Consider the following 23,159-nt stretch of genomic DNA (forward strand, 5'->3'; position numbering starts at 1 on the left):
TGCAGGACGACGACATGGAAGTGACCCACGGCAAGGGGAGGCCAACGTCATCGCCGACGCGCTGTCCCGTAGAGAGGGGCCCAAACTTCCCCGGGCCACAGGCGGAGTGACCCTGCTCAGCTCGCTCTCGGAGCGGGAGAGGTGTGATGGAGTGTTAGTTCGCTGCTGGTCGCGGTGCTTGGGCTGGGGATGACCCCACTGGCCTCTTGTCTGTGAGCACGGCCCAGCGGGGGGGGCCTTGAGGGCCCCCATGACAGTGACCCAACTGGTCCTACTAGGTAAGGGACGGGAGGGAACAAAGTCAGGGAGTGTTGGGGAAGGGGCAGTTTCTGGCTGGGAATCATGAAGGGAACAGACTAAGCTGAGGGTTGAGAGGGTGATGGACCCCTAACCCAAGGGGTCTGAGGCCTCCTGGCCCTGACTCCGGTACCCACGTCCCATCTGTGCTGGGCTGTGTCCCAGAGAAGCAAAAAACCCCCCTGTTCTACCGGCTGGTGGAGTCTGGTCTGGCTGCTGCGGGGGTGCAGGGTCGGGGGCTCCCCGAAGCGCTGTCACACCCTGGTTTATTGATTAGAAGATCCTGCGAGACCGTGTCAAACGCCTCATTGCAGTCCGGGTATCCCACGGCCACCGCCTCCTCCTCAGCCACCAGGCTCCTTATCTGGTCACAGGAAGCAGCAGATTGGTCTGACGTGATTTGCTCTGTACAAGTCCCTGCCGGCTGTCACCTGTCACCTCATTAACTTCCAGGTGTTTGCAGATGGATTAATTACCTGCTCCATTATCTTCCCTGGCACAGATGTTAAACTGACTGGTCTGTAGTTTCCTGGGTTGTTCTTATTCCCCTTTTTACAGCTGGGCGCTAGATTTGCCCTTTTCCATCCTCTGGAATCTCTCCTGTCTCCCCTGATTTCCCAAAGTTGATAGCTAAGGGCTCAGGTACCTCCCTGTGTGCTGTAGGCTGCATCTCATCAGGCCCCTGGGGACTTGCGGACATCTCACTTTTCTAAGTGGTTTTTAACTTGTTCTTTTTTTATTTTATCTTCTACGCCTCCCCCCTTCCCACAGCATCTCTCCCCCTGGACCGGCTGCCTTGGGAGTTCTGCAGAGTCTGGATCAGTCAGTTCTGCCCGGCGACTGGTGACAAACAGCCTCTGCCTGGCCCGGGTTGGCCGCCGGGAGCTGTGTCAGTGGGGGAAGTGATGGGGATGTGATAGCGGTAGTGACAGGGTCTGGGTGTGTCTGCCCACCCCGTGCCCTGCTCTGCGCTGGGCTGCCTGCTGGGCCGAGCCCCCCTCCTGCTGGGACCTGACAGCCGGACACTCCCGGATTCGCCTTATGGGCCCCCCCCAACACACGGACTGTGCACCCCGGTGATCTCTGCTGACCCCCCCCCCGCCTCCAGCACGAGGGCCATGGCCTGGGGGCTGCTGCTGGCGCTGTGTGGGGGGCTCCTGGCTCCAGTCCTGGCTGAGGGTGAGTGGGGAGCTGCGGGGGCAGGGGGTGCCCTGGCTGGGGGTGAGTGGGGATCTGGGGGGGCAGGGGGTGCCCTGGCTGGGGGTGAGTGGGGGAGGCTGGGGGGGCAGGGGGTGCCCTGGCTGGGGGTGAGTGGGGGAGGCTGGGGGGCAGGGGGGTGCCCTGGCTGGGGGTGAGTGTGGGAGGCTGGGGGGGCAGGGGGTGCCCTGGCTGGGGGTGAGTGTGGGAGGCTGGGGGGGCAGGGGGTGCCCTGGCTGGGGGTGAGTGTGGGAGGCTGGGGGGGCAGGGGGTGCCCTGGCTGGGGGTGAGTGTGGGAGGCTGGGGGGGGCAGGGGGTGCCCTGGCTGGGGGTGAGTGGGGGAGGCTGGGGGAGCAGGGGGTGCCCTGGCTGGGGGTGAGTGTGGGAGGCTGGGGGGGCAGGGGGTGCCCTGGCTGGGGGTGAGTGTGGGAGGCTGGGGGGGCAGGGGGTGCCCTGGCTGGGGGTGAGTGTGGGAGGCTGGGGGGGGCAGGGGGTGCCCTGGCTGGGGGTGAGTGGGGGAGGCTGGGGGGGCAGGGGGTGCCCTGGCTGGGGGTGAGTGGGGGAGGCTGGGGAGGCAGGGGGTGCCCTGGCTGGGGGTGAGTGGGGGAGGCTGGGGGGGCAGGGGGTGCCCTGGCTGGGGGTGAGTGGGGAAGGCTGGGGGGGCAGGGGGTGCCCTGGCTGGGGGTGAGTGGGGGAGGCTGGGGAGGCAGGGGGTGCCCTGGCTGGGGGTGAGTGTGGGGGGGTTGGTGGCACAGGGTCTGCATCGGGGTTACTGATGGGCTGGGGGAGGAAAGGAAAAGGCCGCGGAGAGGGAAAAGTCTGGGTACGGCCAAGCAAAATGATTCTAATGCAGCCGTCACACTGGCCGTATGCTCAGCGCCCCCCACAGCCAAGCCCCCCGGGTTCCCCTCTAACCACTCTGCCCTCCTGGAGCATTGGCCCGGGGGGGCAGCTCATTGGGGCAGTTAACCCCCCCCCATGTCTGACACCCCCCCAAATGGGCCACCGGCTTTCAGAGGTGCAGGCTGGGGATTGTCCTTCCTGATCCCGCTCAGCCCCGCGCCGGGTGAGTCTGACAGAGCCCAGGGCAGTGGGGCAGGGCTGGGAGGTCTTTGCTGCTCCCCACTGGGGGGCCTGGCGACCCCCGGGCCAGGGAGGAAGCGGCTGCCGTCTCCACCTCTCTGCTGTTGCTACAGGGCACCACCGGCTGGCCGTGCAGGTCACGGCGATGATGGACGAGACGGGAACCCACCGCTTCACCATGGCGGCCCTGCTGGACGGCGTGCGGGTGGCGCACTACAGCAGAGACACACGGGAGGTCCGACCCACCCAGGCCTGGGTGACGCAGGCCGTGGGCGCTGAGTATCTCCGGGAGAAGACGCAGCAGTTCTGGGTGCACGACGTGCGCTCCAAATTCGACATCCAGGGGTGGATGCACCTGCACAACCAGACGGGCGGTGAGTGTCCGAGAGTGACAGGCGTGAACGGGCATGAGAGAGAGAGCTGCCCACCCACAATCCCTCCCCTGGGGATCGGGGCCTCGTGGGGCCAGGCGCTGCCCGAGCCAGCGCTGGCCGGAACCGGTCCTGTTCCCAGACGGGCGGTGAGTGTCCGAGAGCGACAGGCGTGAACGGGCACGCGAGAGAGAGAGAGCTGCCCACCCACAATCCCTCCCCTGGGGGTCGGGGCCTCGCGGGGCCAGGTGCTGCCCGAGCCAGCGCTGGCCGGAACCGGTCCCGTTCCCAGACGGGTTTTCACGCCCGGGTGGAAGGGATGCCAGGAATGGGCGGTTGCTGCAGGGAGGGTGTTTTTCACAAATGGCCTCGTGGGAGAATCCTGAGCCGGGCAGCTCTGGGAGCATCCCACTCTGTTCCCCCCTCAGAGAATCAACGTTTTCCGGAAAACAGAAATTTTCTCGTGAAAAATTGTACTTGTGGGGAACAGCCCTTGGCCTGGCTGCCGGCCACGGGGAATCGCTGGGAGAGGGATGGGAAATGAGTCAGAAAACATCCCCCTGCCACCGTGTCCATCCAGGGTGTGCCCGCCCCGGAGCGCTGCGTACGGACGCGGCTGCCCCCCTCGAGCGCGGCGCCGGGGGCTGAGAATGGACCTGGGTGCAAACAGAAGTAGGGATCCGTCCCCGTCCACAGGACCCAACACCTCGCCCCTTCCTGAGAGTCTGCTCTGACCCCGCCTGCCCCTCAGCGTCCTCTGGAGTCCGTCACTAGCTCGGCAGGAGGCGTCTGCATGGTCGGAGATGGTGTCACTGGTCAGGCCGAGGGTTCCCTGCTCACAGCGCCTTGTGCCACCGTCCGGCCCACCCCCTCTGACCCTCCCAGCCACAGACATGGTCCCTGGCTCTCCGGGAAGGCTCTGAGCTCTCTCCCTGCTCCACAGGCTTCCACACGGAGCAGGTCCACGTGGGCTGTGCCCTGAGCGACCAGACCCCCGTGGACCCGCACTACCAATACGCCTACGACGGGCAGGACTTCATCAGCTTCGACAACCAGACGGTCACGTGGGTGGCGGCCGTGCCGCCGGCCGTCCTGCAGAAGCAGCTCTGGGACACGGTGCACCAGGACTTCACGCAGATCGTCTGGCAGTACCTGACGCACGAGTGCGTGTGGACGCTGCGGAGCCTGGTGCAGCAGGGGCGGGCCGTGCTGGAGCGGCAGGGTGAGTGAGCCGCGGTGGCTACCGGGGGAAGGGCGCAAGGGGGCAGGGTTACTGCCTGGGAGGGGTACGTCTAAACAGCAGGTGTTTTTCGGAAAAAGAGACACAAGTTGCAAACCGCAACTGGCAGCTGTTTCCGCTTCATTTTTCGGAAGAGGCTTTGCTGAAACATGGCCCGTCTACATGGGGCCAAATTTCGGAAAAAAAACCCAGTTTTGGAATATCCCTTATTCCGCTCACTGAGAGGAACACAGGGATGCTGAAAGAACGCGCCCCTGGAAAGTGTTCAGAAAATGTGGACGTGTTCCCTGGACGCATCAGAGTTTCTCTGGTATCCCAGGAAACCTCTGCAGTCTAGACACAGCCGTAGAGTGGGCTAGTGGATTGGCCACTGGGCTAGGACAGCAGCCCACTGGTTTCTACTCCCTGCTCTGCAGTGTCCTACTGGGAGACAATTTCTCTGTGCCTCAGTTTCCCCACATGTCCAATGGCTCCTGCCTCCTGATTAAGTGCTGTGAAGTGTGACCAATGCTGGCATTAGAGCAGAGGGGCTATTAGCCAGCCCTGGCTGCCTGGAGCCCCCACTCTGCAGGGCCTTTCCCCGGACACCCAGCTGCCTCCGCTTCCCTCGTCGGGCCGAGACGTCCCAGCTCCGGGCTGCGAGTGGCTTTTCTTGGCATGCAGGACCCCAAAAGGCCCCGCGGTCGGTGAGGGCGAAGGGGGCGCGGGACGGGCAGGACAGGGGGTTGCAAACAGAAAACCTGTTTGGAGCTTCCAGATGAAGCAGCTCCAGTTACAGATCAGTGTGAACGGGCCCAGACCAGGTCTGATCCACGTGGGAGTGGAGGGTGCCCCGGCTATCGGTCGCCTGGTGCACGTCCCTTCCCCACTAACCTCGTGGAACGAGGCATACAGCTAGTTCAGAATAGGAACCCTAATCCGAACTAGCTAGTCCGTGCTGCGTGTAGCCGCGCAGGGTCCGACCTAGCCGGCATTTAAAAATGGCGCCGGCCGGCCGGCTTCATGCAAATGAAGCTCGGGAAATTCGAATCCCGGGCTTCATTTGCAACTCCGAATGACTACATTAACCACCCTAGTTCGAACTAGCGGGGTAGTGTAGACAGACCCTCTTATGCTGACCCGGCACCAGCCCTGTAACTCACACTCTGTGTCTTCCCCCAGTGCCCCCCGAGGTCTCGGTGTCCCGCAGAGACGCCCCCCACGGCCCCGTCACCCTCTCCTGCCGCGCCAGCGGCTTCCACCCGCGTCCCATCCACCTCTCCTGGGTGCGGGACGGAGGCGACGTCCTGGCGGAGACGAGCTCCAGCGGGATCCTGCCCCTCGCCGACGGCACCTACCACACCCAGTCGTCCCTGGAGATCGGCCCGCGGCCGGACGGGCCCCGCTACGCCTGCCGGGTGGAGCACAGCAGCCTGACCGCGCCCGCCCTCGTCTGGGGTAAGGAGGCACCTGTGGGAATCGCAGAGATGGGGCGCGGTTGGGCCGCAGGATGGTCAGTCTCCCTGCCCATTGTCCATGTGAACCCTTCTAGCTCTGGGTATTCGTGTGACCCACAGAAATGGCCGACCCCTCAGAGAATTTCAGTTTATTGCCATGGGGTGTCCAGTGGCAGTGAGTTCCACAAGTTAACAGTGTTTCACAGGAAAGGCCCAATTGCTGTGTGGTGTGTGTGGCTGGCAGGGCCCAGCAGAGCCCCGATCCCCTGTGCCCCATCCCTGGCCCCCTCCCAGCCTGGCCTCTCCCCTCCCCCATAGGCCAGGTCTCTGCAGGGCCCCTGGGGAGCTGTTCAAGGCCTGTGGCTGCCCCAGGAGAGACCCCCCCCCCCCGTGACTGAGCCCTTCTCCATCCCACAGCCCCTGAGAAGGGCCCCCTGTCCCCTGGAGTCCTGTCCATCATCGTCCTCCTTGTGCTGGTTCTGGCTGGAGTTGCAGGGGCCGGCGTCTGGCTGTGGAGGAGAAAATCAGCAGGTGAGAGCAGGTCCCTGCAGAGCTGGGCCATTGGGCTGTCGCTGGCTGGGTGGTGAGTGCCCCGTGGGGGTGGGGCTGGCCTGGGGGAGGGGCCGTGGGGTCCATGGGGAGCTCTGTGTCGGGGAGAGGGAGTCGGGGTCCCCCTGCTCTCCTGCACTCACCCCCTTTTCCCACTTGTGTTTCAGGCCGTCGCAAACCCGGCTACACCCCGGCAGCCAGTGAGTAACCCCTGGGAACGGGGTCTGGGCGCCCCAGTGCATGATGGGTGGGGGGTGGCCATGGGGGGACAGAGGGCCCAGCAGTGACTGCAGAGGGCTCGCGCGCTGGTGACTTGCTCTGACAGTCCCTGGGCCGGTGGGAGCTGCCAGGCCATCCCAGCCCCCCCCCCCGGGATTCTCTGCCCCCCCCTGCTGCCGGCGCCCAGCATGCACCGGGGCCTTGGTGGGACACGGGGGGGGGGGCAGCAGGCTGGTCTCTGGGGCCGGGCGTGGGGCTGTTACACTCCCTCCGGACGGCCTGGCCACAGCCCCGCTGTCAGGGCCGGGGTGTCTGTGCAGCGGGGGGGAGCATCAAGGGACTTGGCCGGGGGAGCTGGGAGCTGAATCCCCCCCCCCCCCCGGCTGGGAGCCCCCCAGCTAACGCCGCCTCCGGGCCATTTTCTCCCCACAGCTAAGACGGGAGATGATTCAGCCTCCAGCTCGGCCTCAGGAACAGGGTCCCAGAGCGCGGGATCCCGGATTTAGGGGCGGCCCTGCCCCGCTGCCGGCCCCACAGACTCCCCTGCGCTGGGGGGCTGGACCCGTTTCCCCCAGTGGGTGCTGGGGCCTAGCTTTGCGTTCTCTGCCGTGGCTTCGAAAGTCTCAACGGAGTAGCCCTGTGGGTCTGCAATTTAAAATAACCCCTGTACAAAAGAGCCGGCCTGTCGCGCCTTAGAGCGGAACAGGCACAGCCCACGCCCTCCATGTGCGGGGGAGGCGCAGGGATCAGAAAGCAGAACGAGAGGGGAGGGGGAGGAGGAAACCGTCTGGCTACATGAGGCTGACAGAGGGCTGGAAGGGCCCACGCTTGGCGTCGGGTGTCCTTTGGGTGCTGCATGTGACGGCCCCGCCGAGGGAGGCCTTTGCTCGGTCCCTGGCTAGGGGTGTCAGATGGCAGGTGAGGCCAGTGCCTCAGTTTCTCTCTCAGCTGGTGTCTGAAGTTACTTTGTGCTACGTGACTGGGAGACCCAGCAGTGAGTGCCGGGGCGGGTTATACCATCCCCAGCAGGGTCCTTTTCGGATGCCTGATTTGTGTCCATGTATCCTTTGTCCGGTTTGGCCAATACCCACGGCCACGGGGCTCTGCTGGCATGTGATGGCCTAGGTCATATTGAGTGAAAGAAGCTATTTGTATATATTTGCATATATATGTGCATGTCTATGCAGCCACACTGAAGTTGCTGCCCTTGGCATGTGCTGTGAGTTGAGTAGCCCCGCCCAAGAGGGTAACGAAAGCCCCCAGGAAAGGGGACTTCCCCGGTGTGGAGACGTAGCTGGAAAGAGGAGAGTTTCAGGGGGAGTTGGTAGCAGGCTGGAGTGTGTTACAATTAGCCAAGTGGTGACTGTTGATTTAAACTTGCCACCTGCTTGGCTCTGCCTGTTCTCACTTGTAACTCCTGAAATCCTACTGCTTGTGGTTAATAAAATGACTTTTTGTTACTATCCAGCCCAGTGTGAATGACTGTGCACGTAACCCGGTGTCTCAGTTCTCCCTGCGTCAGACCCTGCCCTGGGGGGCCTGCTGGCTCCCCACCCTACCCTACCCTATGGCCCCACTCAACAGGCCCCTCTGCCCTGGTCTCTGGCCTGCCTCTGCCCCGCAGCCACCCGAGGAGGCCATGGGCTTTCATGGGCGAGAGCAAGGGGGAGGCGGTGGAATTTCTCCATGACCACTCACCATTGAACGCTGCAGCGGGACATTACACAGACCTGGGGAAGGCGGGTGAAGAGCCGTAAAAAGATACTGGCACCAGAGTGAAACGCCTGCAAACTGCAGGCAACCTCACAAGAGCACCAGAGGTGAGGCAGTAACTAACTGCGAACCCCAGACCAGACAACACAGGGCACCCGAATCACCACCCTGCAGCCAGTCGGTCTCGGTGGAGAGGTGGATGGGACGCGGGTGGAAGCCGCTGGCGCGGCAGGAGAGGGTGACGGGGCCGTGGGGGGCGGCTCTGCGGGGCAGGGTGGAGCCCGGCAGCCACTTCCTCCCTCACCCGGGGCACCAGCAGGGGCAGCAGACACCTCCTAGCCCAGCCCTGACCCCGTCCCCCAGGCCCAGCCCTCAGCCCCGACCCCAAGCCCCCCAGGAGCTGGGCGCTGTCAGACCCACCCGGTGTGGAGCCAACAGGAACCAGGAAGGACGAACTCTCAGCCTGCGGCTCCCCCCCACTCACCCCCAGCCGGGGCTCTCCCAGCCAGGGCTCCCCTGCTCCCCCAGCCCCCCCCACTCACCCCCAGCCGGGGCTCCCCCAGCCCCCCCACTCACCCCCAGAGGTGGCTGCAGCCGGAAGCCCCCCCACCAGCGCCATCAGCAGCCCCCAGGCCACAGCCGGGTCGCTCTCAGCATCCCCCTCACTGTCGCGTCCCCCAATCAGAGCGCAGGCAGCGCCCCACACCAGCGATGTCCTGGCGGGAGCCGAGGGGGGTCATGTTCCGAGTGGGGGAGCCATGGGGCAGGGCCCCCCCGTGCGACGCCCGGGGCCAGTGCAGCAGCCCTGGGGCCACTTCCCAATGCTTGTGCTCCAGACCCCCCCCCCCCCCGCCCCAGCGGACAGGCAGGCACTGGCTGGACAAGCCCGGGGGGCACTCGCCCTGTGCGGCTGGTTCCCGGCAGCGCCCCCGGGGCAGCGGGAGGAAGGGGCTGAGCCTGGGGCAGGCCGGGAGGGGCCAGGGCGCCCCCAGGACGGACTGTCCGGCCGGGATCCCCTGAGAACTGCCGGCCTCGCACCCAGGCCCCGTGCGGCTGGAAGGGGCCGGGGGCCACGCGGCTCTGGCATTTCAGTCCTGCAGCCAAGGGAGGCACCAGCCTCCGCAGCCATCGCCTGGCCTGGGCCTGCGTGGCCCCAGCGCGTGGGAACAGCCCCGCGGGGGGGCCCTTGGACACCCCAGCGTTCCCCGGGCGGGTGGCAGGTGACTGCGGACGATGGGCTGGGGACCCCGTAGCCGATGGGCAGCGTCCCCTGTGAGCCGGGCGCTCGTGCGGCCCCTCAGGAGAGAGTCAGACGCCACCTGGTGGATGAGGTGTGTGTCCCCGCTGGCGGTGCACATCTCTGCACACATACAAATTTATTCCGCACACGGAGGGCAGCAATCCTCCCATGGCTGGCAAAGGCTGGGGACCGTGGCGGAGGGGCTGTGCGCTTTGTGCGGAAGCTGACAGGAAAAGGGGGCGCGCCGAAAGGAGGCGTCCCAGCTGCAGGTGGGGGCACTGGGGTACGCAGGCAGGGCCCCGAGCAGCGCCTGGCAGGACGGAGCACGATGCGCTTGTCCCGAGTCCCTGGCTGCGAGGCAGGGCAGGCTCCTTCGCCTCGGGCCGGGCCCCGGCGCCCTGACGCACGACGAGCAAGGAGCCGAGCGACCCGCGTTCCCACCGTCTGGGTTTTATTCCCAAAACGTTCCAGCACCACCCTCAAACAAAATATCTAAACAGGAAAGTGCATCGCACCCTCCCCGCGCTACCCCCAATAAATTACCCCGGCCGGGGCCGTGTCACAGCTGAGGGGGTGGGTTTGCCCGCGGAAGCTCCTGAGAGGAGACGCGTCCCTCCATGGGGCTGCAGGACCCGAGCAAACACCCGGGGGGGCAGCGGGTTTTGCGGGTGGCTCCAGGCACCCGTCAGCCGGCCGGGCTGCGATCAGCCGGTGGCCTCGTGCGTCGGCCGGTGGGCGTGTGGCCCGCTCGCCGTGACTCGGTCGTACCAGCCACACCGCGGGGTCGTACCTGGCGGCTCTGCCGGGGAGAACGTGGCCGGGTCACCCTAGCACGGGACAGCCAAACCGTGCGCTCCGGTGGCCCATCAAAGCTGGACTCAGTGTCTGTGGCGATGGGGGCGGAGTGGGGCCTTTCTGCACCTCATTCCCAGGAAAGGCGCAGGCCCGAGGCGCAGCCCCCGGCCCGTCGGGACCGAGCCAACGGGGCTCCGGGCCCAGCGACACCCGGCCCAAGTCCAGCCACTAAAGGGGACACCGGGGAGGCTGCAGCCAACGCCCATGTCCCGGAGCAGGGAGTCGCTGGGCCGACTCACGGGGACCCCCCGGCGCGGGGGGGTCAGGACACAGGGGCCTGCCAGCAGCGGGGCTGGGCCGCCCCTAGCTCCGGGATCCCGCGCTCCGGGGCTCTGTTCCCGAGGCCGAGCTGGAGGCTGAATCTTCTCCCGTCTTTCCTGTGGGGAGAAAACGGCCCGGAGGCGGCGTTAGCTGGGGGGGTCCCAGCCGGGGGGGATTCAGCTCCCAGCTCCCCCACTGCACCCCCCCCACCCCCATCCCCAGAGCACCCTGCCCCGGCAGCGAGTGAGCCCGGCTGTACCCCCCCGACTCCTGACAGACCCGGTCACTCGTGGGACCCCCCCCCATCATGCACTGGGGCGCCCAGGCCCCATTCCCAGGGGTTACTCACTGGCTGCCGGGGCGTAGCCGGGTTCCCAATGGCCTGAAACACAAGCAGGGAAAGGGGGTGAGTGCAGGGGAGCAGGGGGACCCCTCCCCCACGGTGACCCCGACTCCCTCCCCCCGACACAGGGCTCCCCATGGCCCCTCCCCCAGGCCAGCCCCACCCCCAGCGCAATGACACGGCCCACTCTGCCCCCACCAGGGCGATGGGGGCTGGCCCTGCCCCACCTCTCCCTGGGGGCACTGGGAGGAGCCGTTCCCCCTGGGCCGGGCCCCCCCACTCCTCAGCCCTCCCCACATCCCGGCCCTGCAGGGACCTGCTCTCACCTGCTGATTTTCTCCTCCACAGCCAGACGCCGGCCCCTGCGGCTCCAGCCAGACCCAGCACGGCCAGGACGATGGCGGCCAGGACCCCGGGGGGCAGGGGTCCCTTCTCAGGGGCTGTGGGATGGAGAAGGGCTCAGTCACCGGGAGGGCCTGTGCTGGGGCCCCTCCACTGCAGGTCCCTGGGAGCCCGGGAGGCCCCCCAGGGGAGAGTCAGGTGCTGCCCAGCTGATCAGCAGAGCGCCCCCCGCCGGCAGCAGGTGTTTCTGCAGGTGGTGCACAGCCGCACTGGCCCCGGTGCACAGAACAACACTCATTCTGCACATGGAAGGGGAAGTGAAGGGGAAGCTTGCCCCTGGGGCAGGCACAGGCCTTGGCCTTGAATGTCTGCCCGGGGCCTCTGCACAGACCTGGCCTGGGGGCGAGGAGACGGGGCCAGGGAGGGAGGGTAGCGTAGGCCCAGTGGGCAGGGAGGTTGGACGCTGCTGGGCCGGGCCCCATCTCTGCGATTCCCCTTACCCCAGACGAGGACGGGCGCAGGCAGGCTGCTGTGCTCCACCCGGCAGGCGTAGCGGGGCCCGTCCGGCCGCGGGCCGATCTCCAGGGACGACTGGGTGTGGTAGGTGCCGTCGGCGAGGGGCAGGATCCCGCTGGAGCTCGTCTCCGCCAGGACGTCGCCTCCGTCCCGCACCCAGAAGAGGTGGATGGGACGCGGGTAGAAGCCGCTGGCGCGGCAGGAGAGGGTGACGGGGCCGTGGGGGGCGTCTCTGCGGGAAACCGAGACCTCGGGGGGCACTGGGGGGGGGACACAGAGCATGAGCCACGGGCCACGTGTGGTCGACCGAAGCAGCCGCTGAAGCCGTGGGGGGCGTCTCTGCGGGACACCGAGACCTCGGGGGGCACTGGGGGGGGGACACAGAGCATGAGCCACGGGCCACGTGTGGTCGACCGAAGCAGCCGCTGAAGCTGTGGGGCGTGCAAGGGCGAATCGGAGCGGTGCGGGGAGGCGTTTTCTCAGCCGACCGCTCAGCTTTGATGTCAGCCCCAGCCGTCTGGGGAGGTTGCGTGTCCCTGGGCTGATCCCGGGGGTGTGAGGACACTTTGCCAGGGGCAGCCACGGCCCAGGCCCTGCTCAGCCTGATGCTTCACCTCCCGTGCCACGGGCCAGTTCTCCAGACCATCCCCAATAGCCCAGTGTGGGCCCGCTCCAAATGGGGGGGTTAATTGGGTCCTTTTGCCAGAGAAGGGAGATTCCTTCTTTGCCCAGCCATGGCAAGACCCCGCCCCTCCTTCCCTCACCGTGTGGGCCCATCCACGTCCGCACCAGGCGTGACCGGTGAGAGCACAATGCCCCTCTGACCCAGCGTGTGGGGCGTGGCTCTTCACCCCTGCAGCCCTGGCCCATTTCTAACCAGTCACGTCTCCCCGCGCAACGTCTGCCCTGAACTCCTTCCATCCTGGGGCCCACGTGGCCTGCCCCACTCCCCGGGGACCCCACGGCTCTCACTCACCCTGCCGCTCCAGGGTCTCCTTCCCCACCCGCACCAGGCTCCGCAGGGTCTCCAGACACTCTCTCTGCAGGTACCACTGGGCGAAACGGTTCCAGTGCCCTTCCGTGTCCCAGCGCCGCTTCTGGGGCACGGCCACCGCCACGGCTGCCACCCACGTCCCCGTCCGGGTGTCGAAGCTGATGAAGTCCCGCCCGTCGTAGGCGTACTGGAACCTCGCCCCCGTGGGGATGTCGCCCTCCATGGTGCAGCCCACGTGGACCTGCATCACGTGGGAGCCTGGGAAGGACCGGGGCAGAACTGGGTGGCCAGCCACGAGCGCCCGGACGCCCCTCCCCCGCCACCCTCCAACAAACCACATCTGGTCTGCAAAGCAGCCCTCTGGGTTTTGCACCTTTCAGGGCCACGTTACCCGGGGGGGTCCCCTGCCCACAACGGCAGCCACGCAAGTCTGGTCCCCGGCCCTCGCGGCAGGACCCAGCACCCTCGAGATCATCCCTGCCCGGTGTGTGGCCAACCTGCCCCTCAATCTCTCCAGGGATGGGGATCCCACGACCCCCCGGGCCATGAATCCCGATGGTTCACCCCCAGCCGGCCACGTTCCCCGAGCGGCCCGGCGCTTGCAGACCCTCCAGCCTGGGCTCGGCTGCGAGTCCAGCAGCCGCCTCTCTGCCCTGCGGCCAAGCTTCTCCTACAGCCGCGGAGCCGGGCCGGGCCGGGCGACCCCCCTGCGGGAACCCCCGGTCAGCCTCCCGGGGCCCGCTGCGTTCCCGCCATAGCATCACCCACGGAGTCCTCCCTGCCCCCCCGGCGACTTCCCGCCCCGGCCGAAAGCAGAAGCTGCCCTGGGGCGTTCCCAGAACTGGCGCCGGGCTGGGTGAGGGGGCGGTGGGGCTGGCTGCAGACCAGGCCCTGCCCTGGCCCCCTCCCTGGCGTGCCGGGCCGCGGCTCCCGGTGCACCCCGGCTCACCGCCAGTGTGATTGTTCAGCCGCATCCACCGGCCGGTCTCCAGCTTGGAGGTTTTCTCGTAGTACAGAAAATCCCGGGTCTTGGCCTGGAAATACGCCTGGCCCACTGCCTGGGCCATCCAGGCCCCGGTGGGCTTCACCTGCTGCCGGGCCGTGCTGTAATCCATCTGCCTGAAGTCGTCCAGCTGCCCCACCATGGCGCAGCGGTGGGACCCGTCCTCCCCGGTGACCCCGGTGACCCGCACGTCCCAGCGGTGGGCGCCTGCAACGCAGAGCGGAGAGCCCAGGAAGGCCTGGCCCTGCAGAGAGAGCTCCTGGCCGGGTACCCCCCCGTTTCCCTTCTCTGGGTCCCCCAAGACGTGCCCCCTCCCCCTCCCCCACCTCTACTCACCATCAGCCACGGCTGCCCCCAGCACCCCCCAGCACAGCCCCAGAGCCACCCCCAGGGCCATGGCGGCTGGGCTGGCCGGGGGGCGGCTGCGGATGGAAGATCCCCGAGTCCGGCGAGCAGCCCGCCCCCCCCCCCCACGTTGCTTTCACTTTCCCCCAGACAGGAACCGCGGGGAACGGCCGTTAACCCCTGCAGCACCATCAGGGCTGGGAGCCCCCCACCCCCGCCCGCCCATGGCACCCAGCGGGTCTCTAGCCAGCCGCGGGCAGAAGGGACTGCCCCAGGGAGAGGAGGGTTGGGGGGACCCCAGGGCTGCCCCCTCCCTCTCCTGCGCTACATCCCTGCCGTGCCCAGGGGACCCCACGTCCCTCCCACGCCCCTGGGCCCTGGCTCCTGGCTCCGAGGGGGGGCAGGGCTTTGGCTCAGCACGGGGGGCACAGGGAGGTGGAAGGTCTCCCTCGGCTGCCCCCTGCAGCCCCCCCCACCCTGGTTCTCACCATGAGCCCCTGCTGCCCCCAGCTGCCGCCCCGGGCCTGGGTCCCCCATCAACCCCCCAGGCTTACACTGGTGAACATGCAGAACTCAACCCCGGGGGGCAAAATGCCTGTTCACAGCCCTGTGGGGTGCGCACGGCCCGGGCGGTGCCTGCCCCATACCGCCATGGGGAGTGAGGTGGGCGGGGCGGATCCGGGCAGGGCACGAGCCGTGCTCGTGAGGGATGGGGCTACTCCGGGGACATAATGGCCCGGTGCTCATGCCGACAATCTCTGAGGACTTGCAGCGGGGGGGGGGGGGCAGACTGGGGTTGGTCCTACCAAGTCCTGCGGCCAGGCCCCCCACTGCTGGAACCCGGCGCGGTCTGACACTTTGCTGCTCGGGCGAGCAACGGCTGAACTGAGCACAGAGAATTCCCACCTGGGGCACAAGCGGGATATGGGGGGATCCAAGCCATAGGGCAGTGGCCAGACGCCACGAGACCCCCCTTTCCTGCTAAGAGGCCTGCTGGAAACATTGGCGACTGGGCAGGGAGAGGATTGGACCCCGCGCCGGGTGGGAATTGGCACGTGCCACGTTTCTTAGTGGCGTGGGCCGGGTGGGCGGCTTCGATGTATTTTAGCTCGGTCCGTGGCTTTGATCCGTCCGGTTTCACTTGCACCCACGAACAGCCTGCTTGTTATCGCTCTGGCTACGTCTCCACTACGGAGCTTTTCCGGGGGGTATCCTGGAAAAACTCCGCCGCGTCCAGGGAAGGCGTCTGCTCGCCCGTTTTCTTCGGAAGAGAGGCCGCGCGCTTTCGGAAGCCCTGGAAGCCTCGTTTCCGCACGAGGACGGTTTCCCTTCTTTGGACCAGCGTAGACGGAAAAGCGTCTTCCGAAGAAAAGAGGAAAAAGGTTCGCCAAGAGCGGCGCGCCGTTTGCGTCCCTTTTTCCGAAAAACAAGCGTGGGGTAGACATCGCCTCTGGGTAAGCGTGTGCCCGCACGTCTGCCCGTCCCTGAGTCCGTCTGCTCAGAGATGCACCGAGGCACGGCCGGAAGAGTTTGTGTGGGGTTGTTTGTGACACTAAAGTCCTCCCCGCTCACCCACAGACCCCACGTTTTGCACACCCAAGCCGGCCACTGGGATGAGCCGCCTCTGGGAGTTTCTCCGGCGGGACCGGCTGGGGACGGGTTAAATGGTTATCGTGGCGTTCCCCCGGGAACGAGAGAGCCCATAAGCCACGCCAGCCGGGTGGAGGGGGGAAGCCGAGGCGGGTCTCTGGCTCAAAGGTACCAGGCTGCTGCTCATTGGGTGCAGCGCGCCACGTGGGAAGTCGAGATCCCACCGGCTCGGAACGCCCCTTTCCCCCCAAGCGCTCGGACACCCCAGCTGCGTTCCTCCAGCTTCTCGCCGCGTGTGAGCGACACTGGACGACGGGGCCTGCTCCCCGACAGGCCGCCCCTGTTGGGAGAGCACGGGCCTCAGTTTCCCTTGGGCGGCGCGGGGCTGGGAAAAGGATGCTCCAGCCAGGCGCAGAATCGGTAACTCCACAGCCAAAAAGGAGGCTGCCCCCCATCGCCCCCTCCCAGCCCTCGGGGCCCTGGGGATCACAGTCAAGCTGCGTTTCACGCCTGGGGCCCACGCAACCGGTCAGCTGCCTCCCACGAGGCGCCCGGCTCCAGATAGCCCGGCATATCCCGCTCACCGCGCCGCAGCTGGAGGCGAGTCGTTCCCCACTGGGAGTCCCCTGCCAGCCAGCGCAGTGGGGAAGCCACGAGGCAGGGAGGGGTCGTGGGAGGGGGGTCAGCTCCCAGACTGGGGGGGTGATGTCCCAGGAGGGGCGCCTGGTCTTGGCTGACCCCTGGTGGGGGCGGTGGGATCGTAGGGGGCACCTAGAAGATGTAGGGAATCGGCACAACCCCAGTGCTAAGGGATCGGGGGAGAGGCTAAGGGATCTGAGCTGGTCGTTATAGCCCCGTATTGACCTGCTGGGCTGTACCGACTGGAGGGCCCCAGTTCTGTGGGGATGGAGGGGGGGGTCTATCCCAGGGGTCTTGTGGGCCCTGCTATCCAGACAGTCCACACGGGCTCGGGGACTCGCAGTCTGGAGGGGATGGGAGGGTCTGTAATCGGGTCCCTACATCCCTCTGTGGGCCCTGAGTCACGGAGAGGCTGACCCCGGGGCGTGTTGTGCTCCGGTCAGTATCTCTCTGTATGGGCCCGCTGGTCGGTGTTGGCTAAAGGCACTGGCTGGGACGGAGCAGCAGCAGGGGCCCCCCGAAAGCCGGGCGGCCGCTCCGAGGGGGTTCGAATGCCACCCCGCTGAATAGCAGAGTGCCCCAGCGAGGCTTGTGTGACTGCAGGTGGTGCACGTCTGAACACTCCTCGGTGCACAGGACACTTTTATTCCGCACATGGATGGAGCCGATTCTCGGGAACTCTGGTAGCAGGCAGGCCCTTATTTCGTTACGGCGTCCTACTGGGTCGGGCTGTGTTGGGCGGGGGGGGGGGGCTCTACAGTCATATATAGGCCCCCCGTCTATACAGCAGTGGGGGGAGGGGCTGGTCCATACGGGCTCTGAGGGGGAGCTGAGCCGTTCTTGCTGCGGTGCCTGGCCGGCACAGAGACCGGTCCTGTCCTGCTCACCCGGCTCCTGGCTCCGTGGGGTGGGGGGCGAGTCAGGGTCCTCCGCTGGGGGGCGGGGGCATGGGAGCCCCGTGGGCGCTAGGTGCTGCCTGCAGGGTAAACACAGCGAGAGAGGCTGTGAACGAACTAGGACAGACAGACAGAGACAGATGTGGTGGGAGCAGACGGACAGAGGGGAGCAGACAGACGGATGAAGAGATGGACAGAGGGGAGCAGACGGACAGATGGAGAGACGGACAGAGGGGAGCAGACGGACAGAGGGAGAGACGGACAGAGGGGAGCAGACGGACGGATGGAGAGACGGAAAGAGGGGAGCAGACGGACGGATGGAGAGACGGACAGAGGGGAGCAGACGGACGGATGGAGAGACGGACAGAGGGGAGCAGACGGACGGATGGAGAGACGGACAGAGGGGAGCAGACGGACAGAGGGGAGCAGACGGACGGATGGAGAGACGGACAGAGGGGAGCAGACGGACAGATGGAGAGACAGACAGAGGGGAGCAGACGGACGGATGGAGAGACGGACAGAGGGGAGCAGACGGACGGATGGAGAGACGGACAGAGGGGAGCAGACGGACGGATGGAGAGACAGACAGAGGGGAGCAGACGGACGGATGGAGAGACGGACAGAGGGAGAGACGGACAGAGGGGAGCAGACGGACGGATGGAGAGACGGACAGAGGGGAGCAGACGGACGGATGGAGAGACGGACAGAGGGAAGCAGACGGACAGAGGGGAGCAGACGGACGGATGGAGAGACGGACAGAGGGGAGCAGACGGACGGATGGAGAGACGGACAGAGGGAGAGACGGACAGAGGGGAGCAGACGGACGGATGGAGAGACGGACAGAGGGGAGCAGACGGACAGAGGGGAGCAGACGGACAGAGGGGAGCAGACGGACAGAGGGAGAGACAGACAGAGGGGAGCAGACGGACGGATGGAGAGACGGACAGAGGGGAGCAGACGGACGGATGGAGAGACGGACAGAGGGGAGCAGACGGACAGATGGAGAGACAGACAGAGGGGAGCAGACGGACGGATGGAGAGACGGACAGAGGGGAGCAGACGGACAGAGGGGAGCAGACGGACGGATGGAGAGACGGACAGAGGGGAGCAGACGGACGGATGGAGAGACGGACAGAGGGGAGCAGACGGACGGATGGAGAGACAGACAGAGGGGAGCAGATGGACGGATGGAGAGACAGACAGAGGGGAGCAGACGGACGGATGGAGCAGACGGACAGAGGGGAGCAGACGGACGGATGGAGCAGATGGACGGATGGAGAGACGGACAGAGGGGAGCAGACGGACGGATGGAGCAGACGGACAGAGGGGAGCAGACGGACGGATGGAGCAGATGGACGGATGGAGAGACGGACGGATGGAGAGACGGACAGAGGGGAGCAGACGGACGGATGGAGAGACGGACAGAGGGGAGCAGACGGACGGATGGAGAGACGGACGGATGGAGAGACGGACAGAGGGGAGCAGACGGACGGATGGAGAGACGGACAGAGGGGAGCAGACGGACGGATGGAGAGACAGACAGAGGGGAGCAGATGGACGGATGGAGAGACAGACAGAGGGGAGCAGACGGACGGATGGAGCAGACGGACAGAGGGGAGCAGACGGACGGATGGAGCAGATGGACGGATGGAGAGACGGACAGAGGGGAGCAGACGGACGGATGGAGCAGACGGACAGAGGGGAGCAGACGGACAGAGGGGAGCAGATGGACGGATGGAGAGACGGACAGAGGGGAGCAGACGGACGGATGGAGAGACGGACAGAGGGGAGCAGACGGACGGATGGAGAGACGGACAGAGGGGAGCAGACGGACGGACGGGGAGAGAGATCAAGGGTGGGAAGGACAGAGGGCGTGTGGGGAGGACAGAAGGACAGACAGAGGGCGTGTGGGGACAGACGGAGGAACACACAGCAACCAGATGGCTGTTACCTCCGTGATAGTTGTGCCCTGTGAGGGGCAAATAACCTGGAAGGGGGAAGGAAACAGAGTTAGTTGGGGGGGAGGGAGGCCTGCCCTGCGTCCAGCACACACACAAACACACACCCCTAGCAGGAGGCACCAAGACACACACACACACACACACAGATGTGCACATAGACTGATGCTCACACACACACACCCCTAGCAGGAGGCAGCAAGACACACTCTCTCTCTCACACACACACACACACACACACACGCACACACAGCAGCAGGAGGCAGCAGGACACATACACACAGATGCGCACACACACAGACACATGCACAGATGCACACATAGACAGATGCTCACACACACACACACCCCAGCAGGGGGCAGCAGGACTAGCGCACACACACACACACACAGACGCGCACACACACGGACGAGCGCACGCACACACACACACACACCCAGCAGGGGGCAGCAGGACGAGCGCGCACACACACACACACAGACGCGCACACACACACACACACCAGCAGGGGGCAGCAGGACGAGCGCGCACACACACACACACACACACACACACACGCACACACACACCAGCAGGGGGCAGCAGGACGAGCGCACACACACACACACACACACACACACACACACACACACGCACACACACACCAGCAGGGGGCAGCAGGACGCGCACACACACACACACACGCACACCCCAGCAGGGGGCAGCAGGACGCGCACACACACACACACACACACACACACACACACACCAGCAGGACGCACACACACACACACACACACACACACACATACACCAGCAGGGGGCAGCAGGACGCGCACACACACACACACACACACACATCCCAGCAGGGGGCAGCAGGACGCGCACACACACACACACACACACACCAGCAGGGGGCAGCAGGACGCGCACACACACACATCCCAGCAGGGGGCAGCAGGACGAGCGCGCGCACACACACACACATCCCAGCAGGGGGCAGCAGGACGCGCACACACACACACACACACACACACACACATCCCAGCAGGGGGCAGCAGGACGAGCGCGCGCACACACACACACGCATACACACCAGCAGGGGGCAGCAGGACGAGCGCACACACACACACACACACACACACGGACAAGCGCGAACACACACACACACACACACACACACACGGATGAGCGCACACACACACACACACACGGACGAGCGCACACACACACACACACGCACGCACACACACACACACACACGCACACACGCACACAAGCACACACACACACACACACACACGCACCCCAGCAGGGGGCAGCAGGACGAGCGCGCACACACACACACATGCACGCGCACACACACACACACGCACGCACACACACACACACACACGCACGCACGCACACACACACACGCACCCCAGCAGGGGGCAGCAGGACGAGCGCGCACACACACACACACGCACACACACACGGACGAGCACGCGCGCACACACACACACACACACACACACACACACACTTACCCGGGGCGGGTGCCCAGCGCCAGCAGACCAGGCCGGCGATGAGGAGAACCAGGCCAGGCCCAGGACCACGCCGGCCGCGATCACCTTCCCCGCCAGCCCCGGCGACAGGCCCCGCCCTGGGGGCACAGCGGGGGGTGAGTGGGGGGGCTGGGAGCCCGTCACAGCCCCCCCCGGCCAGTGTCCTGCCTGCGCCCCCGGCTCCCCCTTCCCCCAGCCCCTACCACTGCCCCCGCCCTGCCCCTCCCCTGCTGCCCCCCACCCTCACCACGCCCCCTCCCCTGCTGCCTCCTGCCCACACCATGCCCCCTCCCCTGCTGCATGAGCTCCCCCACCCCCCTGCCCTGCCCGGGCTCACTCCACTCCTCCTGGCGTGGCTGGGGCAGGCTGGGGTGCTGCACGTAGCAGGTGTAGGTGTCGTCGGGCCGGGGGGTGGCGAGGAGGCTGACGTGGGTCTGGTAGGTCCAGTCGCCGTTGGCCAGCACGGGGATGGGGCTGGATGTGGGGGGGTTCAGGGGGGCCCCGTTGAGCAGCCACGAGACGGCCACGTTGGCTGGGTAGAAGCCCCACACGTGGCAGGTCAGGTGCACGGAGCCGGCCGGGTTCGCCAGGGACGTGGACACAATGCGCACGTGGGGGGGCGCTGCGGGGGGGGGGGACACAGCATGGACCCGATCCTGGGGTCCCCCGGTCCGCCCCGTCCACGGGGACCAGACCCCCAGCCCTCCACATCAACCCTACGCCCCACCCAGCTCCGTGCCACGGCCCCACAGCCCCTCCCCCAGCCTGGCTCCGCGCCACGGCCCCACAGCCCCCTCCCCCAGCCTGGCTCCGCGCCACGGCCCCACAGCCCCCTCCCCCAGCCTGGCTCCGCGCCACGGCCCCGCAGCCTCCTCCCCCACTCCGTGCCACGGGCCCCACAGCCCCCTCCCCGACTCTGTGCACGGGCCCCACAGACCCCTCCCCCACTCCGTGCCACGGGCCCCACAGCCCCCTCCCCCACTCTGGCTTCACACACAGCCCCCTCCCCAGCTCTGCGCCACGGCCCCACAGCCCCACAGCCCCCTCCACCAACCCAGCTCCGGCCCCTTCCCCACCCTGGCTCCACGTCACGGCCCGCAGCCCCCTCCCCCAGCCTGGCTCCGTGCCACGGGACCACGGACGGCTTCGTGCCCGGCAGCCCCACTCACTGCGGCGCTGTCCGGTGACGCCCCACAGCGCCTGGCTCCGGCTCTGGCAGGCCTGGCGCCCGGCGGCCATGCGCTGGCGCCAGCGGGCGTCCTGGTTGATGGCGGCTGCAATGTCGATGGCCTGGTCCTGGAGCAGCCCCATGTCCCAGGGCAGGAAGAGACGCTCGTGCTCGCTGTAGCAGACCAGCGGGTTCTTGTTGAACACGAAGCAGAAGTCGAACGAGACCACGGAGCCGTTGGCGGCCACGGGGCACTGGGTGGCCAAGTGCATCATGAACCCATCTGTGGGGGGGAGGCAGCAGACGGGTGGGGACGGGACCAGGGCTGTTAGACCCCCCCCACACACAGCCAGTAGGGCAGAAACTGGAACTATAACCCCCCCCACACACTCAGCCCCTAGGGCACAGACTGGGGTCATACCCCCCCCCACACACACAGCCCCTAGGGCACAGACTGGGGCCATACCCCCCCACACACAGCCCCTAGGGCACAGACTGGGGTCATACCCCCCCCACACACACACAGCCCCTAGGGCACAGACTGGGGCTATAACCCCCCCCCACACACACAGCCCCTAGGGCACAGACTGGGGTCATACCCCCCACACACACACAGCCCTAGGGCACAGACTGGGGCTATAACCCCCCCACACACACACAGCCCCTAGGGCACAGACTGGGCTATAACCCCCACACACACACAGCCCCTAGGGCACAGACTGGGGCTATAACCCCCCCACACACACACAGCCCCTAGGGCACAGACTGGGGCTATAACCCCCCACACACACACAGCACCTAGGGCACAGACTGGGGTCATACCCCCCCCCACACACACAGCCCCTACGGCACAGACTGGGGCTATAACCCCCCCCACACACACAGCCCCTAGGGCACAGACTGGGGTCATACCCCCCCACACACACAGCCCCTAGGGCACAGACTGGGGTCATACCCCCCCCCACACACACAGCCCCTGGGGCACAGACTGGGGTCATACCCCCCCACACACACAGCCCCTAGGGCACAGACTGGGGTCATACCCCCCCACACACACAGCCCCTAGGGCACAGACTGGGGTCATACCCCCCACACACACACAGCCCCTAGGGCACAGACTGGGGTCATACCCCCCCCACACACACAGCCCCTGGGGCACAGACTGGGGCCATACCCCCCCACACACACAGCCCCTGGGGCACAGACTGGGGCCATACCCCCCCACACACACAGCCCCTAGGGCACAGACTGGGGTCATACCCCCCCCACACACACAGCCCCTGGGGCACAGACTGGGGCCATACCCCCCCACACACACAGCCCCTAGGGCACAGACTGGGGCTATAACCCCCCCCCCACACACACACACAGCCCCTA

General features: G+C 66.5%; 4 protein-coding genes across 11 annotated transcripts; 1 reads left to right on the forward strand and 3 right to left on the reverse strand.

The window, feature by feature from the left end:
* Positions 1–1,048: 1,048 nt before the first annotated feature.
* Positions 1,049–7,855, forward strand: LOC102446305 (class I histocompatibility antigen, F10 alpha chain-like). The gene is made up of 7 exons (XM_075914629.1): positions 1,049–1,476; positions 2,691–2,951; positions 3,892–4,170; positions 5,350–5,625; positions 6,042–6,155; positions 6,341–6,373; positions 6,825–7,855. The coding sequence occupies exons 1-7, from the start codon at positions 1,416–1,418 to the stop codon at positions 6,896–6,898; spliced, it is 1,098 nt and encodes a 365-aa protein (XP_075770744.1). The 5' UTR covers positions 1,049–1,415; the 3' UTR covers positions 6,899–7,855.
* An 862-nt stretch (positions 7,856–8,717) lies between these two features.
* Positions 8,718–15,934, reverse strand: LOC142823523 (class I histocompatibility antigen, F10 alpha chain-like). Of its 8 annotated transcripts, none has more exons than XM_075914618.1 (7): positions 13,996–15,934; positions 13,606–13,866; positions 12,639–12,914; positions 11,647–12,029; positions 11,131–11,244; positions 10,811–10,843; positions 8,720–10,577 (listed from the first exon to the last, which is right to left on the reverse strand). In XM_075914618.1, exons 1-7 carry the CDS (start codon positions 14,054–14,056, stop codon positions 10,224–10,226), a joined length of 1,482 nt encoding a protein of 493 aa, XP_075770733.1. In that variant the 5' UTR covers positions 14,057–15,934; the 3' UTR covers positions 8,720–10,223. The 8 variants fall into 8 exon arrangements, with proteins under 8 accessions (XP_075770735.1, XP_075770733.1, XP_075770734.1 ...); XM_075914623.1 differs by having other exon boundaries at positions 10,367–10,577; positions 11,647–11,922; XM_075914620.1 differs by lacking the exon at positions 11,131–11,244 and having other exon boundaries at positions 8,718–10,577.
* Positions 15,935–16,858: 924 nt separating this feature from the next.
* On the reverse strand, positions 16,859–22,216 carry LOC142823524 (HLA class II histocompatibility antigen, DM beta chain-like). The gene is given in 6 exon segments (XM_075914634.1): positions 16,859–17,209; positions 19,081–19,116; positions 20,597–20,656; positions 20,659–20,712; positions 20,952–21,236; positions 21,784–22,216. Coding segments are annotated over 6 exon segments (864 nt in total). The 5' UTR covers positions 22,202–22,216; the 3' UTR covers positions 16,859–17,198.
* LOC142823522 (uncharacterized) lies at positions 17,216–18,439 on the reverse strand (the record flags this gene model as incomplete). The annotated part of the gene is made up of 1 exon (XM_075914617.1): positions 17,216–18,439. A coding segment is annotated over one exon (1,224 nt), but the record flags the coding sequence as incomplete, so codon positions are not given.
* Positions 22,217–23,159: the final 943 nt, after the last annotated feature.

Source organism: Pelodiscus sinensis, unplaced genomic scaffold (assembly GCF_049634645.1).
Source record: "Pelodiscus sinensis isolate JC-2024 unplaced genomic scaffold, ASM4963464v1 ctg195, whole genome shotgun sequence".
Lineage (NCBI taxonomy): Eukaryota > Metazoa > Chordata > Testudines > Trionychidae > Pelodiscus > Pelodiscus sinensis.

What these genes read in the sequence shown, in the direction of transcription:
- LOC142823523 (XM_075914618.1), bottom strand. Translation starts at nt 14,056, where the DNA reads ATGGCCCTGGGGGTGGCTCTGGGGCTGTGCTGGGGGGTGCTGGGGGCA. An exon ending in GCTGAACAATCACACTGGCG is followed by an intron (nt 12,915 to 13,605) that starts GTGAGCCGGGGT and finishes GGTCCTTCCCAG; the next exon opens with GCTCCCACGTGATGCAGGTC. An exon ending in GGAGACCCTGGAGCGGCAGG is followed by an intron (nt 12,030 to 12,638) that starts GTGAGTGAGAGC and finishes TCCCCCCCCCAG; the next exon opens with TGCCCCCCGAGGTCTCGGTG.
- LOC102446305 (XM_075914629.1), top strand. Translation starts at nt 1,416, where the DNA reads ATGGCCTGGGGGCTGCTGCTGGCGCTGTGTGGGGGGCTCCTGGCTCCA. An exon ending in CCTGCACAACCAGACGGGCG is followed by an intron (nt 2,952 to 3,891) that starts GTGAGTGTCCGA and finishes CCTGCTCCACAG; the next exon opens with GCTTCCACACGGAGCAGGTC. An exon ending in CGGCTACACCCCGGCAGCCA is followed by an intron (nt 6,374 to 6,824) that starts GTGAGTAACCCC and finishes TTCTCCCCACAG; the next exon opens with CTAAGACGGGAGATGATTCA.